The 22,070-nt window shown below is 39.9% G+C and overlaps 1 protein-coding gene across 1 annotated transcript in view; it reads right to left on the minus strand.

Moving 5' to 3' along the window:
• Positions 1-22,070, minus strand: part of LOC118657434 (synaptojanin 2 binding protein) — a 34,899-nt gene that overhangs the window by 10,512 nt on the left and 2,317 nt on the right. The window contains exon 2 of the mRNA XM_036311457.1: positions 6,409-6,545. Coding sequence (XP_036167350.1) covers positions 6,409-6,545 — 137 coding nt within the window. The remainder of the gene's footprint in view (positions 1-6,408; positions 6,546-22,070) is intronic.

Consider the following 22,070-nt stretch of genomic DNA (forward strand, 5'->3'; position numbering starts at 1 on the left):
CTCGGTTGCGGATTCAATACCCAGTTGAGGCGCATATGGGAGGCAATCGATGGATGTTTCTCTCCAACAGCGATGTTTCTCTCTCTCTCTAAAAAAAATCAATAAAAACATATCTTCAGATGAGGATAAAAAACAAACAGTGAGTTCAAAATAATCTTTGCCATGCTAGTCAGTAATAATTGCCAGGACCCACAGCATATTTATCATCTCTGGAGCTGTCCAGTCATTTCACATGTACAAACTGACTCAGCTTCACAACAGCCCCATAGGTGAGGAACCCCCATGTTACTGATAAAACTAGAGAGGCTATGCAACTTGTACATGGCATGTGTAACGGGAGCAGCAAAGCCAGGATTCAAACTCAAGCTGCCTGGCCCCGAAACCCTCACTTAAAACACTATAGAAATTTACACTGTAAGCAAGAATTTTATTTCAGCAACAAATCTCCATTCATCACATTAATGCTGTAAATTGAATTTTTTTGATTTTGCAGTTTCATTTGTATCTAATATAGGTTGTCCGCCAAAAATGTATGCACACACTTTGAATAATTATAAAGGCAGTGTTTATTAAAATACATTTCACTTTCAAAATTGAGCTATCAGCTGTTAAAGTGTATATACATTTTTGGGAAGAGACCCTGTAGGTAACACACTGAAAAAATTTAGAGTTGTATAAAAATATAAGGTGTTTATATATTGAAGTAGCGTTAAAATTTAAAAAGCAATTTAGTTAACTGCTACGTCACTGACAAGGCCTTTCTAGATGTGACTGATTTGCTACTTTGAATCTCTCTAATATGTAACCATCATAAAGTCAAACTAAATTCTGCCTTATATCATAATCCCTTTATGTACTACTGTAAACATCTTGGAGAGCCTGTATCACAACTTATCATTATTACCCCTATAATACCTAAATAGTGGGTTGAATAACACTTGAGTACAAGAAATGTCACATGATTTTCTGAGGGTTGGTTGCAGAGCACTCCCTGCAAACAGCCATAAATAACTACACGAAGTCTGACGGACATATTCTCAATATGACACAAAGCTGAAAAGCCTGTGCTCTATTAGCAGCTTTACCCACCGATGACTCAATGTGTATGTTAATCTTGGTCCTCTGCTGAGCCTCCTTCTGCTAATAGGGAAGAAAGATATTGGCGACATCAGGCAAAAGAAGGTGCTATACAGGGTACAGGCACAATATGCTAATTATGCCTTTTGACCCTCCTATTTAAGCCTAAAGGTATTCTAATATAAAAGGACTTTTACTCTATAACTGCTTAAAAAAATAAGCAAATGAAACTCCAAACAAGAGGCCTTTTAGAAATGCAAAGGGAATTTCTTTTTTTTTTTAATATATCTTATTAATTTTTTATAGAGAGGAAGGGAGAGGGATAGAGAGTTAGAAACATCGATGAGAGAGAAACATCGATCAGTTGCCTCCTGTACACCCCCTACTGGGGATGTGCTTGCAACCAAGGCACATGCCCTCGACCGGAATCGAACCTGGGACTCTTCAGTCCGCAGGCCGACGCTCTGAGCCAAGCCAGTTAGGGTGGGAATTTCTTTTTTAAAGAACCATTTTTCATCCTTTGCCCAAGGTAAACCAGCCCTATAAAACAAATTATAATTCTTTCTCTCTTGACAATGTCATCTCTACTCCAAAGACAAATCTGATTTCTAATATTTAGGTCCTCTAAGCGTTTTTACAGATTCCAGCTCATTACTGATTAACCACTGAGTTCTGTAAGCTTTACCCCTAAATATATGTGACATCCTTTTTTAAAAAAAATCATCATCTTTACTCATATAGACCAGAGGATCTCAGTGTGGTCCCAGAATCAGCAGCATTAGCATTACTCTGGGAACTTGCTTAACGTTGAAATTATTAGGCCCTATCCTATATTCTATGCTTTAACCAAGCCCTCCAGTTGATCCTAAAGTTTAAGTTAGCTCTAACCTAAACTGTCTGAAATTGTCTTCTAACTGGTTTCCATACCCAGTCTACTGACTCTAGATATGTATTTTAATATATACTCTATGCATCCACAGATTTCATCAGTGGTTTTCCATTTACTGGAGTAGTGATTGTTTTAAAAAATATGGGTCTGTTGACCTATTACAGATGATAGTGAAGGCAATCCAGTAGGTCAAGACCAGTATTGAATATTTGAAAGTAAAATTAGAAGAAAACACAATATATCAGAAATCATCCCATACAGAATTATTTTGTTAAACTTTGCTTCAACTGTGTATGTGTGTGTTTATGCGCACATACACACGTATGTTTCCTATTACAGTTGATAACTGAAAAGGTTTGAAAGACATTTGCCTAGAGCAGTGCTTCTCCTACTTTATTCACTCTCACCCAGGGATCTCGTTATAATGCTGGTCAGGGAAGGTTCCTGAGGCTCTGCATTTCTAGCAGGTTTCCATGTGATGGCCAGATAGTCTTGGACCTCACTTCTAGTACCAAGAGCTATTCAAATGAGAAATCTTAGAATACTGCTAAACTTGCTACTTCAGCTTCCAGAATTCATGGCATAGTAAGTTTTATTGAACCTGAGATATGGCAGATTTATAATATGCTAGAACATTTTACTAAATGTTCAGAGAATTGGGATAGTGGTGTTCTAGGTGTTCTGATGGGATAACATAAAAATTTTTGCTTTAACTATGGTTGTTAGCAGTCTTTAAAAATGAATTTCCTATTTCCTGGAAACTTAGGAAATGAATAAAATGAGTTAAAATTAGTTTTCTTTGATGAGTAATAATTTCGAATTGCCTCAGGATAATCTAACATTATCTCAGGATGGTAGCTACAGGAACTCTATAGGATAATATAAATGTGTATGTAGAAGATGTAGAAAAAAATGGGCTCAATTTAATAAGCACTGGCCTCAGATTATACTCTGGATATTTAAATGTTTAACCAAGATCCTGAAATGAACTGCAACTGGGGAGAGGGGATGTCTTTTTTTAATCAAAGTTGAAGGGGGGGAAATTATCCAGTTCCAATTAATCAGGACCAACCAAAAATGTCAATCATGCTATAATTCATTCACAGAGCAACTAACTTACTAGATGCTTGCTCTGTGCCAGCTATAGACCTACGAGCTGGGGACACAGAAATGGGAAGACAAAGTACCTTCTGGAGAGGTACTTTGTCTAAAGGATTCTGTATATTTCAATGTCTCTGCAGCTGATTGGATGAGGATTTCTGCTGGGTCTTTCCTATTGATTTCTAGATAAGGGCAGAAACAAGACTTTCATTTTTTCTTTTAATTTTCCATAGCACCTGGCACAGTGCTCTGCAGGCCAAGTACAATAGTTGATAAATGTTAATGACTACTCAACTCTTTCATTCACCAAATTAGTAAGTGTACTTGAAGAGAATATGAAATGCAGCTGACTAATGGCCCAATCTGTGCCATTTTTGTTATCTAAGAGATTTGGTCAAAATGAAACATTCATCTGTGCATTATAATAACCAGCTATGTCACCCTGAGCTTTATAAAAATGCAGAGTTCACTGAGGATTGACTATTCTTGACTACCCACCTCCCTTCATTTAGGCAGCCACATGGGAGAAATGAGAAACCTAAACAGATTTCTTTCCCTCCCTCCCCTCACAAAAATAAAATTTCCCCAGATCCTCTGGTAACCTGTACAGATATTAAACCATCTTTACCATCACACACAAAAAAAGTGAACTTTGGGTGATGAACCTCCAGTCCTCAGCTCAGCTTCAGGTCTGTTCTTCTATTGAAAATACCTGCTTTTGTTTCATGGTTATCGGATGTAACAGGGCCTTCAATCTTAAATATCATTTACATCCATTAAAGCTTTTCTTTCTTTTCAGTTTAAATCATCCACAGTGATCACACAAAAAAATAAATTTCCCTTTTAATGAAAAAGGGAAACTGCAAAATGAATTATGCAGTTATTTAATTTAGGAACTCGAAAGTAAGACAAAACATGGGTATTTAGGGAGAAATGCAAAGATTAAATTAATAGTCAATAATACGAGAAATCTAGATCACTTAATGATACTGCTAGTAGTTATCTAAAATGGATATGTGCTCAGGAAAGGGCATATTCTTCGTTTTATTATCTGGCAAAAGTTACAAGAAAGAGTTGGGGCATATTTTACAACATGGACCCATGTGAGGAGAACAGAAAAGCCCATACAGAATAAATGGGAATACAGACTAATAAATAATTTAGCATCGTTTTATGGAGACTCCAAAGCCAATAATAAATAAGTACTTAAGTACATCAAAGGGATAAAGTGAGCTAATGCACAGATGTAACTGTTTAAGGATTAATGGATAACTAGTTCACTTTAGGATATAGAGGGAACAGGATGGTGAGACAAGAAAGTCACTAATTCTTAAGGAATGGGATCTAGAGGAATTTGGGAGCAAACTCTGGGAAGGGAAACTGGCCAGTGAATGTAAACCTAGACAGAATGGAGAGGACAGCTGGCCTTTCCCACCTACACAGGCTCCACTGTTACCTCTTTCTCTGTCTTTTGTATCTCTCTCCATCTCTGACCGCATATTCCTCTCGTTTCACATGTCTTTTCCTCAACTGGACAGAACCTAAGCGTGAATCATTCTTTGTACTGTGTTTTATATGTATTTGTAATATTTACTATCTTGTATAGATTTTTGTAATAGTTCTTGTATTTTGATAAAGTGAAATCCTCTTTGCTATAAATTTTAAAGTCGAGCGAGCTAAGTTATTTAGACATCTACTTTTCTCATGACATTTATCTCCCACCCTTTTTAAAAACTTGAGTGGCCTTCCAATTTCTTTCTCTTTGAGGCAATGGCCCATATAAAAAAGGCTCATCATCTCAGCTTATGTCTAATAAATTCTCTCACATTGAGGTTTATGTCCTTTTTTTCCCCCCCCTTATCCAATTTTATCCCTTTATAAAAAGGCTAATTTCAGTTTCTATATAAATCCATACCTAAAATCTACTATTAATTCACCATGTAACTTTCTGTTTAGGATAACTAGTCTTAGCTCCTTGTTTACCTGTTAGGAGGCAGTATAATATACTGGCTGAGAGTACAGGCTCAAAATTCACAGACCTAATTTTAGTCCTCTGCCACTTACTACTTGTGTGACCCTGGGCAAGCTGCTTGACCTTACCAAGCCTCAACTTTCTTAGCTGCAAAACAGGCACAATAATTGTACCCACCTCACAGGGTTACTACAATATTAAATAAGTTTAAAGTTCTCAGCACATTGCTTGGCATACAGTGCTCAAAAACTGCGAACCATTCTAATTTTTCAATAGGCCTTTAACCCAAGCTTTACAAATAAGGCTTTCTTCTTAACCCCTATACTTTTCAAGTCCTGCTTATGTCAAAATATTGGACCGCACAGTTTCTGACTACATGCTATAACTTCTATTTTAACCCACTCTCAAGTTTTCCTTTATGTACCACTCAAGGTGATGTCCTGTTTTCAGAATGTCTTTCTTCTTGGAGCAGTAGGATATAATCTGCTTCTTAACTTCTCAATATCCTTTGAGATAAAAGGTAGATTATCATTGTCTCTATCTCAACAGATTAATTAATAGGGTCTAGAAGCTTAATGGACTAAAAAGAGGCAAAATGGTCAGTGAGAAGGACTAAAATGGGAAATTACCATTCATGATACTTTATTAATATTCTGATCAGCTAACCTTGCTGGGTTTGCCTGAATTTACTAACTTGTTTTATTTGTTAGATACATATTTAACACTGTGCTAGAATGTAAAAGGTTAAAAAAAAGATCTGGTCCCTGACTTGAGGAACTTCTAGAAAACAATAAAATTAATGGTTACTATGCAGTAAGGGTCTTTACTAGAGACGTTAACAGAGTTGAAACGGGAGCAAGCACAGTGGGCAGATATCCAAATCAGATAGCATTCCAATTTTTTATCATAATAATGGGTGAAAAGGAACTCTGAGTCTAAAAAGAACACTTAATTCCTACCTTCACTTTTTTGCCGCTTGTGGTATAAAGGGAGACATATTAATTTTTTAATCTACAAGGAGGAAGTGACAAAGTACAATGGAAGAACAACCAACACTGTGGATTTTAAGCATCTCCCTCTACCAACCAGTTCCTCAACTCTCCCTGTTTCATGTTTTTAAAACTTGGGTAAGTAACTTTACATTCTGGACTTACTTTTTGCTTTGTCTATCAAGCAAGTTAATATACTCTATATTCTATGATAAGTCTGGAAAAGATCACTGATCAAGGTCCCTCGTATTGAACTCTACCAATTGGATATTTTCTGATCCAGAAAGGCAGGCAGGGAATCTTCCCAAGGAAGGGGTTAGGAGTAGGAAGTAGGGTCTAGGGAACAAGGGACAGTGAAGGAGGCCGAAGCCAGTTCTCACCGAAAGGATCTTATCACCCTCCTGGAGCCGCCCATCCAGGGCCGCAGCCCCATTCTCTTTGATGCGGCTGACGTAGATGCCACTGTCGTTGGAGACATACTGCTGATCTGTCCCACCGACGATGTTGAAGCCCAGCCCTGAGAAAATCATGGAGGAGTTGTGAAGGAGATGGGGTGAAAGAAAAAGAAAGGGATTAGAGAAGAAGAAGGTAAAGCGCGAGGAAAGGCCTAGCAGAGAGGGGAGGCCGGGGCGTCGGACTGATGTGGCTGGTGAATATTCAGGGGCAAGGCCAGTGAATACATCACCAAGAGTGCTCAAGCGCATCTAGACCTGCCCGCTCAGATCAGGTAGAACCAAAAATACAAACATAGTGGCCAACATGGTTTGTTGGATATAAAAAGAAAGACCTACGTTAACTCAGTGAAAGAATAATGGTGATTCTTATAAGATGTGCTTCTGTTCACATTTGATTCTGATTCTGTTGATGGCACTCAGTGGACCCAATTCTTGACTTTCCTTTTATTAATGTAACAGGGTTAGCTGTGTCCATGAGAAGCAGCTATGCTTTTAACTAATTAGCAAATAAACCATTCTTAATTTAGTAGAAGGGAGATTACTAACCAAACTTTACTTTCCATACTTCTCCCAACCTTTGGGAGAATTTGTGTATGGTGGTATTTTGGAAGAAATGGTCTTGGTAGTCTTATTTATTTTTTCTATTTTGAGTTGAGGGGGCAGTAGTGTAAGTGTCGGAAGGAAACCTGGGAAATAGAAAGGTAACTGATGCTTCATGATAAAACTAAATCGCCAAATTCACTCTTCTTTCCTTTTCTACCTCAAGTGCAAACAACCATGTACTTGGGTACAGTGATTGCTTAGTTTTATTTGCAGTAGAAGACTGACTGAATGATTAGCAATTCCCCATTTCTGCTTCTCCCCCGCCCCAGGTAACCATCATTCTTTCTATTCTTCGCTTCTAGGAGTGAATATTTTAAATGGACATAAAATTTCAGTTACACAAGATTAAGTTCTAGAAATCTGATGTAAAACATTGTGCAGATAACAATAGTGTATTGTACACTTAGAAATCTGTTAAGGGCCCTAGCCGGTTTGGCTCAGTGGATAAAGTGTTGGCCTGAAGACCAAAGGGTTCCAGGTTCGATTCCAGTCAAGGGTACATACCTCAGTTGCAGACTTCTCCCTGGCCTGGGCCCTGGTCAGGGTGCGTGCAGGAGGCAACCAATCTATGTGTTTCTCTCACATCGATATTTCTCTCTGTCTTTCCCTCTCTCTTCCACTTTCTCTAAAAAAAATCAATGGAAAAATATCCTTGGGTGAGGATAAGTAAATAAATAAAAACTGTAGTGTTGATTACATAACTCAATCATAATTTTTTAAAAATATATTTTTATTGATTTCAGAGAGGCAAGGAGAGGGAGAGAGAGATAGAAACATCAATGATGAGAGGGAGTCACCGACTGGCTGCCTCCTGCACGCCCCCGACTGGGGATTGAGCCTGCAACCTGGGCATGTGCCCTTGACTGGAATTGAACCCGAGACCCTTCAGTCCGCAGGCTGACGCTCTATCCATGGAGCCAACCCGGCCAGGGCTCGTAATTTATTTTTTTAAAATCTGTTAAGAGAGTAGATATCATTTAAATGTTTTTAACACAAATAAAACAAAATAAACCTGACTACCAAAGTACTATTTCCATGTACCAACCATTAAATTGTGGGAAGGATTTCAGTTTATTAAAACCATTGTTATAAAGGGATTTTATCTATGCAATAAGAAGAAAAGGAACTTCTCTAGGGTTTTCTTTATGTCAAGTACTGTAGAAGTGAAAACACAGTGCAAAGAGAAAGGAGATAGTTTAGAAACAATTAAAAAAATCAAAAATCTGGTAGTACAATTGGCAGGAATAGCTATAATTACTAGCCTACTTACTGGTTTCAATAGAAAGCAGATACTTAAAGAGACATATGTGGGCTTTCTGAAAGTTCTCCTCACTGGTGGGATGAGAACTTACATGTAAAGCTCATAATATTAATATAAGCACTAGAAAATTAATCTGTGATTTAAGAAAATGCATGGCTGAAGAGAGAAGCAGCAGGAAATATTTCACTTAAATAGCCTAAGTTGTGCACAGAATATCTGCAGCTAGAGAATGAAAAGAAGGACTTAAGATACATGATAGAACTTCTGGAAAATGACTATTTCAACTTCCTTGAAGGGTAGGGTATAAAAAATTTAAATTTACTAAGTGATTTCTCTTAGAACACTCTTAATTTGTGTTACCGTGGGTGGCAGGTATTGGAAAGGGGCTGGTGGAGCTCTTTGAGATAAGATGGAAAGGTAGGTGGAGCCTACCTTATGGAAGGCTTTGAAATGACTTCAAAACTGTGACAGGTTTACCCTAGCTGGCTCAGGCCTCGGCCTGATAGAGCCGTGGCCTGCGGACTGGCAGGTTAAGTTCTGGTGAAGGGCACATGCCCAGATTGCGGTCTCAATCCCCAGTAAGGGGGCGTGCAGGAAGCAGCCAATCACTGATGTTTCTATTTCTCTCCCTTCCTCTCTGAAATTAATATAAATATTTTTTAAAAAACAACTGTGACAGGTTTGAGCAAGGTGGCTCAGGCCAATTGGCCTCTCTCAATACTGGAACAAACTATTTGGAGAAAAATCTCTCAATGAAATCCAACATCCTAATCAAACACTACGACAGCTGCCACTAGAAATCTTGGGTAGAAAGCAGGTTTTAAGCAGATGAATGCAATACAGTAGTAAGAAAGAGGAGGGGCCCTGGCTGGTTTTCTCACTGGTTAGAGCGTTAGCCTGCACACTAAAGGGTTGAGGGTTCAATTCCCAGTCAAGGGCACATAGCTTGGTTGCAGGCTCAATCCCTGGCTGGGAAAGGGTACATGTGGGAGGCAACCAATCAATGTGTCTCTCTCACATTGATGTTTCCCTCTCTCCGCCCCATCTCCTTTCCAGTCCATCTAAAAGCAATGGAAAAATATCCTCGGATGAGAATTAAAAACAAGGAAAGAAAGAGGAGGAACTTTGCTACTGGTTATTTAAACCTACAGAACAGTGTCTAAAAAAGAAGAATGGAAGAAATCTTACTGAGATTTCCTAAAAATAAACCAGTGCAGTCTATTCCCTCCAGAAATCCCATCATACAGGCATGTTTATAACCTATTGCTGCTTCAGTTGTAAATGAACCACACTACTTACTATGAAAACTCCTGGACTGATGATGTGAAATCCCTTTCTTCAGCCAGAACATTTACAGAACTGAACTTGTGACCAGGTCAGAAGACCAGGGTCACAAGTTATAATTCAAAGCACTACTGTATTAAACAGAAGTCACCAAAGTACTGAGCAGCAGCAACATTACCAATTCAAACCTGGTCCATTAAAAATCTACATAATCCCCAGTTCACGTGTCCATTAAAAATTACTGGTGATTGGCCCTGGCTGGGTAGCTCAATTGGTTAGAGCATCATCCCAATAAGCCAAGGTTGTGGGTTCGATCTCCAGTCAAGGCGAGCACATACAAGAATCAACCAATGAATGCATAAGTGGAACAACAAATCACTGTTTTTTTCTTCTCCCTCTCTCTAAGAAATACATAATAATAAATCAATAAGTAAATAAAAAATTACTGTTTGACCATGTGTCAGGCACTGTGTTATGTTCTGAGAAAGACATAAAGCTAAACTAGACAGTTCCTGCTTTAACCATAAACAGAAATTTACTCCATTTCCTATCCCTTTTAGATTTTGAAAAAGCGAATTAAAATCAGACCAGGTCACAAATTAACCCCATAACTTAACAGATAAGTGGACTAAAAAAAGTCATTGCATCTCTGATCCACAGCTTTCTTTTCTGTAACATAAGGATTATAATTGTTACCCTCTCTAACTCAAAAGGTAGTTGTTAGGATCCAATTATCTTAACAAATCTGAAAAAAAAAAAAAAAAGCCTTATAAACTAGAATTGCACTAAGAGTAGTTGTTAATGAACTAGTAGTACCTGCATACAGCCCCAAACCAGACAGTTTGATGGAGAAAGGATGAATAACTATACAGTACAAATGTGAATAAACCTGAAATATAGAAAAACAGAGTGATTAAAAAGTCCATCCAGCCCGCTGGTGTGGCTTGGTGATTGAGTGTCGACCTATGAACCAGGAGGTCACTGGTTCAATTCCTAGTTAGGGTGCATGCCCAGGTTACAGGTTCAATCTCCAGTAGGAGACATGCAGGAGGCAGCTGATCAACGCTTCTCTCTCATCATTGATGTTTCCATTTCTCCTGCTCCCTTCCTCTCTGAAATTAATAAAAAGTATATTTCTAAAAAGTCCATCCATCCATTAATAGGACAAGGCTGGACGAACTCAAACTTTAAGTATGTCTATAACCTGTAACCCAGACATTTCTCTTCATGAGTAGTATCTACAAAGAGTGGTATTTAAAATAAGCAATAATCAGTCCAGCACATGCACCAACCAACTGCAAGAGATGTCAGCTGGAAACAAAAAGGGAAAGACCATCCCAGTACATATCTGTTGATTATCAGCTGTGTTTTAAAACAATCTGCCATAAACAGGGTGGACCACATTTCCTGTTGGTTTAGGAGTCTGGATATACTCCTGTAATCAAAATATTCCCCTTCAATTTCAAAAGCATCTCAGTTTGGACCAATGTGATCATTCTATCTATAGGCTGATGTAAGAATATCTTAATTGCAGCATGTTTTGTGATAGTGTGGACTGATAGTAATTTAGGTGTCTATCCTTTGGGGAATCAGTAATAAAATATAGTTAAAAGTTAGAAGCACTAAACAAGCCTATATAATAAAAGGGTAATATGCAAATTGACCGAATGGCGGAACGACCAGTCGCTATGACATGCACTGACCACCAAGGGGCAGATGCTCAACAAAGGAGCTGTCCCCTGGTGGTCAGTGCACTCCTACAGGGGGAGCGCTGCTCAGCCACAAGCGGGGCTGATGGCTGGCCTGGCGAGCGCAGAGGCTGTGGTGGGAGTCTCTCCTGCCTCCGCCTCTGCAGCAGCCTAAGGCCCGTCAGTCAGACATTCCTCGAGGGCTCCTGGACTGCTAAAGGGCACAGGCTGGGCTGAGGGACCCCTCCCCTCAAGTGCAGAAATGTCATGTACCACGCCTCTAGTCATATATAAAGTAATGGAAGTTTAAATTTTAATGTTGATATTAATAGCACAATATCTTCTTATAAATTAAAAACCCATTCGCACAAAACAATATTATCTATTTAAAAAAATGCATGCATATTTAAGTACATGTGGAGACACATCAGAGTAGGTAACTATTAGGGAAAGATACAGGATGAGGTTAGAAATGAAGGGTAAAAATAAAACGGAAAAAAAAAAAGGATCTTGCATGTACTGATGATGACAATGTGTTATGGAGCTAAAGGATATAATTAATTCAGTTCTCAGCATCTACAATCCAAAAGGGGTTAAGGGAAGTGAGCAAAGAAAACGACTACTAGTAGATTCACTAGAGATAAAAAAAAAAAAAAAAAAAAAAATTTAAAATGTGATGTGAACCAAAATATCTAAACCAGGGGTGGGCAAACTCTTTGACTCGAGGGCCACAATGGGTTCTTAAACTGGACCGGAGGGCCGGAACAAAAGCATGGATGGAGTGTTTGTGTGAACTAATATAAATTCAAAGTAAACATCATTACATAAAAGGGTACGGTCTTTTTTTTTTTTTTTTAGTTTTATTCATTTCAAACGGGCCGGATCTGGCCCAAGGGCCGTAGTTTGCCCAAGGCTGCTCTAAACTGTAGTCACTAATATGGGGGGGGGGGGGGGGGGGAGGGAGGAGACTAAAATGGAGTCAGGAGGTTATTAAGAAAGTGGGGACTAACAGCCTGTGCACATTTGAGCCTCAATTCTCAGAGCTGCTATTAAGTTGCTAAATCTGTTGTTAAACACAGCTCAAGGCTGAGTCATCAATATCCTGGAACTACTGCGACATGGACACACATGGAGTTTACCTCCCTCCTGTAGTTTTTGCCTCCCTTGTTTGCTTTGCCTATTGGAACTAAACAAACCTTATTAACCTGGCCAGTAACTTCATTTGCATGAAAGAATTACATTCTGTGATTTTTGCCTTTAAGAACCCTTTCTTTGTTCTTCCTGGGACACAATTTATTTAGGTTGCTACCTGAATCTATGTATTCTGGGCTGCAGCTTCTTCTCATATAAATGCTGTTTACTCTTTACTACAGTCTAAAATTAATTCTGGTTTGCAGTGGCAAGATTAAAATGGGTGGCTTAGTCTCAACTTTAGAAGAGAAGTCTTCAACACAACAAAAGTAAGTATGGCACATAGGACTGGGAGAGAGTGTGCCTAGTTTAAGGGCCTTGGAAATTTAAACAAGAAATGTCTTCTTGTGGACTGCTCCTATTTCCAGGTCTGGACCGTGAGCTTGTTTATGAATCAGAACAGTAATAGCAGCAGCAACCCCTAATATTTTTGAGCATTAAGTATGTACCAGGTATTCACTATGTGCTGCACATATATTATCTCATTCAATCTTCTCAACAAAATTTTACAGGTGAATTTAAAAGGTGCGACATAAAGACATTAGGAAACTTTATAAAAGGTCAGTTAGCTCTTCGCAAAGCCAAGACACTAAGCTCGGATGTTTAATTCCAAAGTGTGAGTTATAAACCATTTTACTATACTGTATCTTTGCGGAAAATATAAAAAATGGCTTTAGAAAAAAAGTCTTTGGGCTGGCTCTGAATAACAAGTGTTGGGATAATTGTTGTACAACAGTGCCCAAGGGTGATATATTCCAGAGAAAGAATTGGTCATTCTGGAGTTTTGTCACCTTAGTTCGGGTCCCTACTGCCAAACTTTCAGGCCAAAAAAGGAAAAACCTTTCACTTCACTCAGATTCCTGTCTATTAAATCTAAAAGTTATACAATAAAAGACCAGTGTTTAACAATCTGTTATTCTAGAAATAATAAGTCTGAGCATAATTAAAATGAAACAAAACAGTCCACTAACACCAATGATAAATGCTGCTTGCTGAGTTATGAACACCAGACTGACATACACCTTATTTTCTCCCTATTTACCTACAGGCTTTTTCTATACAAGATAACTTTATAATTTCCCTTAGACATCAATCCAACTCTACTAAATACACAGCCCACTGCTTATTTATTTTGTGACAAGATAAAACATAAAACTGTGTGAGACATACAACTCACTGTTTGTTTAGTAGTAAAATATATGTAACATTTTAACCATTTTTAAATGTGTGACATTAATTCAATGGCATTAAGTGCATGCATAATGTTGTTGTGCAACCATCACTATACATATCCAGAACTTTTTTTATCATACCAAACAAAAATTCTGTACCCATTAAAGAATAACTCTTCACTCCTTCTTCCACCAACCCCTGAGAACCTTTATTATACTTCTATGAGTTTCCCTATTCTACATGCCTCAGATAAGTGGAATAATTCATATTTGTTCTGTCTTGCTTACTTCCCTTTGTGCAATGTCTTCCAGGGTCATCCTTGTAACATGTATCAGAATTACTTCATTCCTTTTAAAGACTGGATAATAATCCACTGTACGTATATACCACATTTTGTTTATCTAGTCATCTGTCAACGTACACTTGATTGTCTCCATACTTCGGCTGGTGTGAATAATGCTGCTGTCACACTGGTGTACACGTATCTGCTCCCGTCCAGGAAGTTGTGAGTCCTCAAACTTTCTTCTATTCTCTAGCTATTAGGAGGTGAATGGGTTTTCTATTTCTGAAAAAAGGCTGATGAAGTTTTGATGGAGATTACATTGAGTCTGCAGATTGCGTTGGATAGTATTACTTCCTTAACATTATAAATCCTCCAACCCATGAATGTGGGATATATTTCTACTTATTTTTGTCTTTAATTTCTTTCAGCCAAAGTATAAGTTACTGCCTCCTTGGTTGAATTTACTGACAGTATAAGTATTTTATTCTTTTTGATGCTATTGTTAATGGAATTTCATTAATTGCTTAATTCCCTTTTTCATATTATTCATTGTTAAATGTATAGAAACTTAGCTAATTTTTGTTTTATAGCCTGTAACTTTGCAGAATTTGTTATTAATTCTAATAGATTTTTTGGTGTAGAATCTTTAGAATTTTGTACATATAAGAAGATTGTGTTTTCTGAAGATGCCTTTTATTTCTTTTTCTTCCCTAACTGTTCTTACTAGAATTTCCAATACCATGTTAAATGGAAGTGGTGAAAGCAGGCATTCTTGTTTGTTCCTGATCTTAAGAGGAAAAAACTTTTATTCCCACATCACTGAGTATGTTAGCTATGCATTCTTCATATATGACCTTTGTCATGTTGAGGAAGTTTCCTTCTATTCATAAATTGTTGATTGTTTTTAACATGGAAAGGTGTTGAATTTCCTCAAATACTTTTTCTGTTAAGATAATCATGAGGGGTTTTCCTTCATTCTATTAATATTATGTATTACATTGATTGCTTTTCTTAAATTTCTTTGCATTCTTGGAATAAATCCCACTTTGTCATGGTATATAATCCTCTCAATATGCTGCTGAATTAAAACAATGTAGCTCTATGATCAACCTAATTTACTGTATAGCAACAATTTTTGGATCATGACCACAGGAAGAAGGGCCCAAGCAAAATCTAGCAACTTCACTGAGTTGATGAGATGGGGAATCAAAGTTTGTGGAAGATGAGGTTGCTAGAAATTATAGGGTAAAATTCTGAAAAGGAGGTAGTTAGACAGAAAAAAAGGAGTTCTACGTACCTGCATGTGTCTTTACCAAGTACTAGGACAGTGATGGCGAACCTTTTGAGCTCAGCCTGTCAGCATTTTGAAAAACCCTAACTTAACTCTGGTGCCGTGTCACATATAGAAATTTTTTGATATTTGCAACCACAGTAAAACAAAGATTTATATTTTTGATATTCATTTTATATATTTAAATGCCATTTAACAAAGAAAAATCAACCAAAAAAAAATGAGTTCGCGTGTCACTTCTGACACGCGTGTCATAGGTTCGCCATCACTGTACTAGGTCATGCATATGTTGAGTGAAACTCCACAAGGTTAGACACACAAAAACTAGGGAGCTGTATGCTGAATAATTCTCATAGCTCATATAAGTCAGGGAGATCTTCAAATCCAGAGGTTAAATTACTAGGCATTTTTTGGCCCAAAATTATTATATACTAGAGGCCCGGTGCACAGAAATTTGTGCACTCGAGGGGGAGGGAGAGTCCCTCAGCCCGGCCTGTGCCTTCTCGCAGTCTGGGACCCCTCGGGAGATAACGACCTGCTGGCTTAGGCCTGCTCCCCGGTGGCAGAGGGCAGGCCCAATCCCTAGGTGCAGCCCCTGGTCGGGCTCAGAGCAGGGCCGATTGGGGAGTTGGGGTGCCGCCCCCTGTCATGCACAGAGCAGGGCGGATCAGGAGGCTGCGATGCCACCCTCAGTCATGCTCAGGGTAGGGCCGATTGGGGGGTTGGGGCACCGCCCCCTGTCACACTCAAGGCAGGGTCGATGGGGAGGTTTCGGCGCCACCCCCTGTCACGCACAGAGCAGGGCCAATCAGGGGGTTGGGGCTCCGTACCCTGTCATGCACAGAGCAGGGCCAATCAGGGGGTTGGGGCGCTGCCCCCTGTCACTCACAGAGCAGGGCCCATCAGGGGGGTTGGGGCTCCGTACTCTGTCATGCACAGAGCAGGGCCAATCGGGGGGTTGGGGCGCTGCCCCCTGTCACGCACAGAGAAGGGCCCATCGGGGGGTTAGGGCTCCGTACCCTGTCATGCACAGAGCAGGGCCCATCAAGGGGTTGGGGAGCTCCCCCCTGTCACGCACAGAGAAGGGCCCATCAGGGGGTTGGGGCGCCGCCCTCTATCACCCACAGGCCAGGGCCGATCAGGGGGTTGGGGCGCCGCCAGTCACACTCATGGCAGGGCTGATGGGGAGGTTATGGCTCTACCCCATCACACACAGAGCAGGGCCCGTGGGGGGGGGAGGGGGAGTTGGGGTGCCGCACCCTGTCACACACAGAGCAGGGCCAATCAGGGGGTTGGGGCGCTGCACCCTATCACACACAGAGCCACAGGGCGATGAGGGGTTTGGGGAGCTAACCCCTATCAGGCACAGAGCAGGGCTGATCAGGGGGTTGGGGCGCCTTCCCCTGTCATGAACAGAGCAGGGCAGATAGGGAGGTTGTGGCCCCGCCCCCTGTCACACACAGAGCAGCAGGGCGATCAGGGGGTTTGGGCGCTGCCCCTGTCACACTGATCCGGGTGCTGGGAGGCCTCTCAGCTCCGCTGATCCCGGTGCTGGGAGGCATATTACCCTTTTACTATATAGGATAGAGGCCTGGTGCATGGGTAGGGGCCGGCTGGTTTGCCCTGAAGGGTGTCCTGGATCAGGGTAGGGGTCCCCACTGGGGCGCCTGGCCAGCCTGGGTGAGGGGATGATGGCTGTTTGCAGCTGGTCACACACCCTTCAGGGTGGGGGTCCCCACTGGGGTGCCTGGCCAGTCTGGGTGAGGGGCTGAGGGCTGTTTTCAGGCTGGCGGGTGACTGAAGCTCCCAACCGCTCCTTTTTTTCTTTTTTTTCTTTTTTATTCTGGGCCAGCTTTAGCTCTGAGGCTCCAGCTCTTAGGCCTCCGCTGCTGAAAGCAGGTTTCTGGCCTTTGTTTACCTTCTGTATTTGAAACAACGTTGCGATCCTGCTGGCTGAAGCCCGACGACTAAAGCAGGTTTCTGGGGTTTTGTTTAGCTTCTATATTTGTAACATAGTTGCTTAGAGTTGCAGCCGGCCGCCATCTTGGCTGGCAGTTAATTTGCATATCTCCCTGATTAGCCAATGGGAAGGGTAGTGGTCGTATGCTAATTACTATGTTTCTCTTTTATTAGATAGGATTCCCTGGAGAAACTCTCTGATACAAAGATGAAATATGTCACTTGTCCTTGTTACCTCTCCCAAAAGATAGTAACAAATATGCATTGACAAACAAAGGCAGAAAGAGGGAAAATCTTTCACCTCAAAGGAACAGAAAGATGGTCCAACAATAAAAGCATGTATTATGCCCTCCTCATCCCAGTGCCTCATCTGACAGGGGCAACAGAGAATATGGCTTACCAAAGACATTTCAGGCAGTACCTGCCAGGACCTATACCGAGGCCTTTTTATTGCTCCTAAACTTCTTTTTCAAATATCGAGGTAGGCATTCTTATTCTCTCATTCCAGAATGAGTCCTTGTTCAAGCACTGAATGTAAATGCCTGGCCTCTACTACATCATGTCTCGGTTTGCTTCAGTGCTTTTGAAATGTTTCAATCTCTTCATTTTTGCCTCAAAATACTATCTGTACCCTCTCCACTAACCTCTTTTCAACTTTCTCTTATTCCAAATCTTCTTGCCCAACATACAGTAAACTGCACAATGTATAATCATTGCCATTGCCTGAATATACTTTAGTTTTGTACAAAGGGAAAAATAACATTATCTAATTTGTTTCCAAAATGCTTCTTAGAGGTGTTTAATATTTTCTTTTGTTGTTGTTGTTGTTGTTTGCCTGAAATGATTCACTGCCTCTGACTCTTCAAGGAACACAACATATATATCTGGTGCAGATCCATAGCACTTTCATTATTCTATCTCTTGAAGGTACTTGACACGTGCCTATAATTATCCTCTTATTGAACTTCAACATTCTTTTTTTTTAAATATATCTGATTTTTTACAGAGAAGAAGGGAGAGGGATAGAGAGTTAGAAACATCGATGAGAGAAACATCAATCAGCTGCCTCCTGCACACCCCCCACTGGCAATGTGCCCGCAACCAAGGTACATGCCCTTGACCGGAATCGAACCTGGGACCCTGCAGTCCGCAGGTCGACACTTTCCACTGAGCCAAACCGGTTAGGGTGCAACATTCTTTTTAATATATTGTTATTGATCTCAGAGAAGAAGGGAGAGGGATGAGAGAGACTCAATGATTGGCTGCCTCCTGTACACCCCACACTGGGGATAGAGCTCGCAACCTGGACGTGTGTCCTCACTGGGAATCAAACCATGACCTCCTGGTTCATAGGTCGACACTCAACCACTGAGCCACACTGGCCAGGCTCAACTGCAACATTCTTAAAAATAGGGATCATTTTTAAATTTTTTTAAATATATTTTATTGATTTTTTTACAAAGAGGAAGGGAGAGGGATAGAGAGTTAGAAACATCGATGAGAGAGAAACATCAATGAGAGAGAAACATCGATCAGCTGTCTCCTGCACACCCCCCACTGGCGAAGTGCCCGCAACCAAGGTACATGCCCTTGACCGGAATCGAACCTGGGACCCTTCAGCCCGCAGGCCAATGCTCTATCCACTGAGCCAAACTGGCTAGGGCCATTTTTAAATTTTTTATTCTAGCATCCATGATTTCTAATCATAATGTAGTAAACACTAAATGAGTATTTTTAAAAACAGCTTCCCTTCATTTCTGAGTCTCCTGAGACCAACAGTTTGCTCTGATTCATAATCTAAATATAATTTTTTCTTCAATACATAATTTTCATCGTACTCAAATATAATAATTGGCTACTCTGCTGCCTAGCCACATAATTTCAGAGAGGAAGGGAGAAGGAGAAATAGAAACATCAATGATGAGAGAGAAACACTGATCAGCTTCCTCCTGCTAATTGGGTCGACGCTCAGCCACTGAGCCACACCGGCCAGGCTGATAGTGTTAATCAGAGAGATATCTAGCCTGGGTCAAAAAAGCTTCCTGGAGGTGGTGACTCTTGAATTCAGTTTTAACCACTAAACAGAAAGGGGAAGGAATCAAGATGGAGCCTTAAAGAAAGGGTAAGTTTCACTCTGGCCAGTGTGCTCAGTGGTTAGAGTGTTGGCCTGCACAACAAAGGATTGCAGGTCTGATTCCGGCCCCACCAGCTGGGGTAGCGTGTAGGAGGCAGCCAATCTCTGTCTCTCTCTTTCTCTCTCTCTCTCCTCTCTCTCTTCCCCCCCTCCCTTTCACTCTCTAAAAATCAATGGAAAAAATATCCTCCAGTGAGAATTAACAACAACAAAAAAGAAAGGTTAAGTTTCCACAGTAACATGGAGAACTTTTAATCATCCATTCTCTACCAATCTTAACAACCTCATCTCCCTTAACTCTCCTTCTATCCAAGCTGGTTTACTCACTGAGTTCAGAATATGCTTAATTTATTTTCTTTTCTCTATTACTGTTAGGCCATACCCATCCCTGTTCCTCACACTAGCCTAAAGTCAATCTACAAAATAAACAAAAGTTCTATCTTCTTGTAATTGGTCAATCTGGCCCTTATCAACAACTCTCTTCTTTGAACCTTTCCATCACAGGATCAGATGAACACATTCCCCTACATACTTCCTTTACCGTCCTATTACGTATATGCAGGTAATAATCCGTAACCATCTGCACCTTTGCACAGAGATTTAACTTTTTACATGAGAATGCCAATTATGTAATTTCCATGAGGGCTAGACTTCATGTAATCAAGAGAAAATAGAGCAAGGATATAGCATTTCAGTCTCAGATCTATTTGGTACATGAAGGAATAGATCAAAAAACTGTGAGCAACTGTCTCAGGTTAAACAGAAAGCACATGAGAGGTCTGTAGAGGCTTAAATGCCTGGACTTAATGAGTTTTCTTGTTTTTAGGTTCTCACCTTGACATGCCCTGGCTCTATCAACAGCAAACTATAAAAACTTTCCACTGTGGATTGTGTAAGTCATTTAAGATGCCTCAAATCCTTTGGGAATAAGGCATGATATTATAAAATAAAGGTCAGGAGAATGATCGGAGTCAACTCCCTAAACATGGCTACTCTACTGGGATGTAGCATATGAAACAGTAGAATCAAGAGATCTGGGTTAAATTCCTGGCTCTTGAAACTCACTGGCTTTAGAACTTGGGCAAATCCTTAATGTGGAATAATCACTTACCCTTAATGTGGATTATTCACTTACCACTCAGTGTTGCTGTAAAAATTAAATGAATTAATACATATATAAAGTAGCTAGCACAGTACCAAAAAGATATTTGCTTAATTATTCAGTATTAAAACATTATGCCAACCCATTTGTCCCTGCAACTCCTTTTAAGAGAGTAGAGAACGAGAGATCTTTCCCCACTTTTTAAAGATCTATCAGGAGCAACTTGCTAAGCCCATTGAAACGCAGTCCTGAACAAGGAGTCCTAATCCTAATACCCAATGTACAATAGGTTGTCTTTATGACCAATCTCTACCTGTTTCAGTGGGGAGGTTGGGGAGTGGGGAAGCAGGATTAGATTCTGGTCATACTTCTTAGAGTAACAGAGTCTTTCCAACATTAAGAACTCTCAATTTGATAAAGGAAAAAGTAGGAGGTTTAAAGACTTAATTAATCAAGCTGGACTCCCATAGAAAGAAAACTGATAGTGTTCCATAAAGCATAAAAGGTGAACTCTTCAAACCCTTGAAGACATTTGAGATTGTGACCACTGCCTTTGACAATTCTTCAAGCACCCACTATTAGTCCAAAATGGCAGGAGTCATAAAATAAGATGTGAAATGGACCAAAGAATCCTGAACTCTTGGAAGTGGAAAAATGTGCAAAGTCACCTGACCTAAGCCTCTCCTTACACAGTTGAGGAAGTTGGTATAGGAGAGAAGCCAAACTGCATGCCAGGCTTCTTTTTGCCTCCCCAGAAGCCTCATTGTTTTAATTTTCCTAAGATTTCATTATTTCCTTTAAAGTAACCAAGATCAGACACAACAGTTCATCTGCCTTGCAAAATGGACCCCAAACTGGAAATAGCTACAACTTTTGTCCCTGACAGAACACTGGCACCAAAAAAAGCAAAGATATATACGTTCTTGCAGTTACCTGATTAAATTATCAAGTTCCTGTGTAGGAAGTTGTACCCAGGCAAAGAGTGACAATACTGTCCACAAACAGAAATGCATACTGAGAACTAGAGGCTTTTCATAATTCTTCTAAAGAAAGAAAGATCCCTATGGGGACTACCAAAATCACTGGAAGTTTCCAGTGGTGATAACTGACTTCTTCCTTGTGTATCTGCATGCTGATACAGTGAAGAAAAAAAAAAGCTGAATTAGACTGTGAGACTTCTTAGGAATACCACAGACCAGGTAAGGAACTCTGGGAGGTAATAACAGATATTTGATACCTTTTCTTATTAACTGAACCACCCAAACTTCCAATGACTGTTTTAATCTAAGTTCAATCCAAAATTTGTGATGCTACTCTCTTGTCTATCAACTTATATGAGTATGATATGAACCTACTTAAAGAAGCCACCAGGTGAATAAATACATATATAGTATAGAAATTAAACCACTTTTGGGTGAAATATATTAGCTAGATATAATTCTTCTTCTTAATTAGTCCCTTGAAGTTTCTTCTAACTGCAATGATTCAGAAAAAAAGATGCTAACATCTGTAAGATCAACACAAAATTTTAGTGAATGTGAGCTAAACATCAAGCAACACTGTTAGGCAAATACCAAAAAAAGGTGAAGTGATACTATATTGAACTTTAAAAATATTT

The sequence above is a fragment of the Myotis myotis genome, unplaced genomic scaffold (genome assembly GCF_014108235.1).
Source record: "Myotis myotis isolate mMyoMyo1 unplaced genomic scaffold, mMyoMyo1.p scaffold_m19_p_1, whole genome shotgun sequence".
Lineage (NCBI taxonomy): Eukaryota > Metazoa > Chordata > Mammalia > Chiroptera > Vespertilionidae > Myotis > Myotis myotis.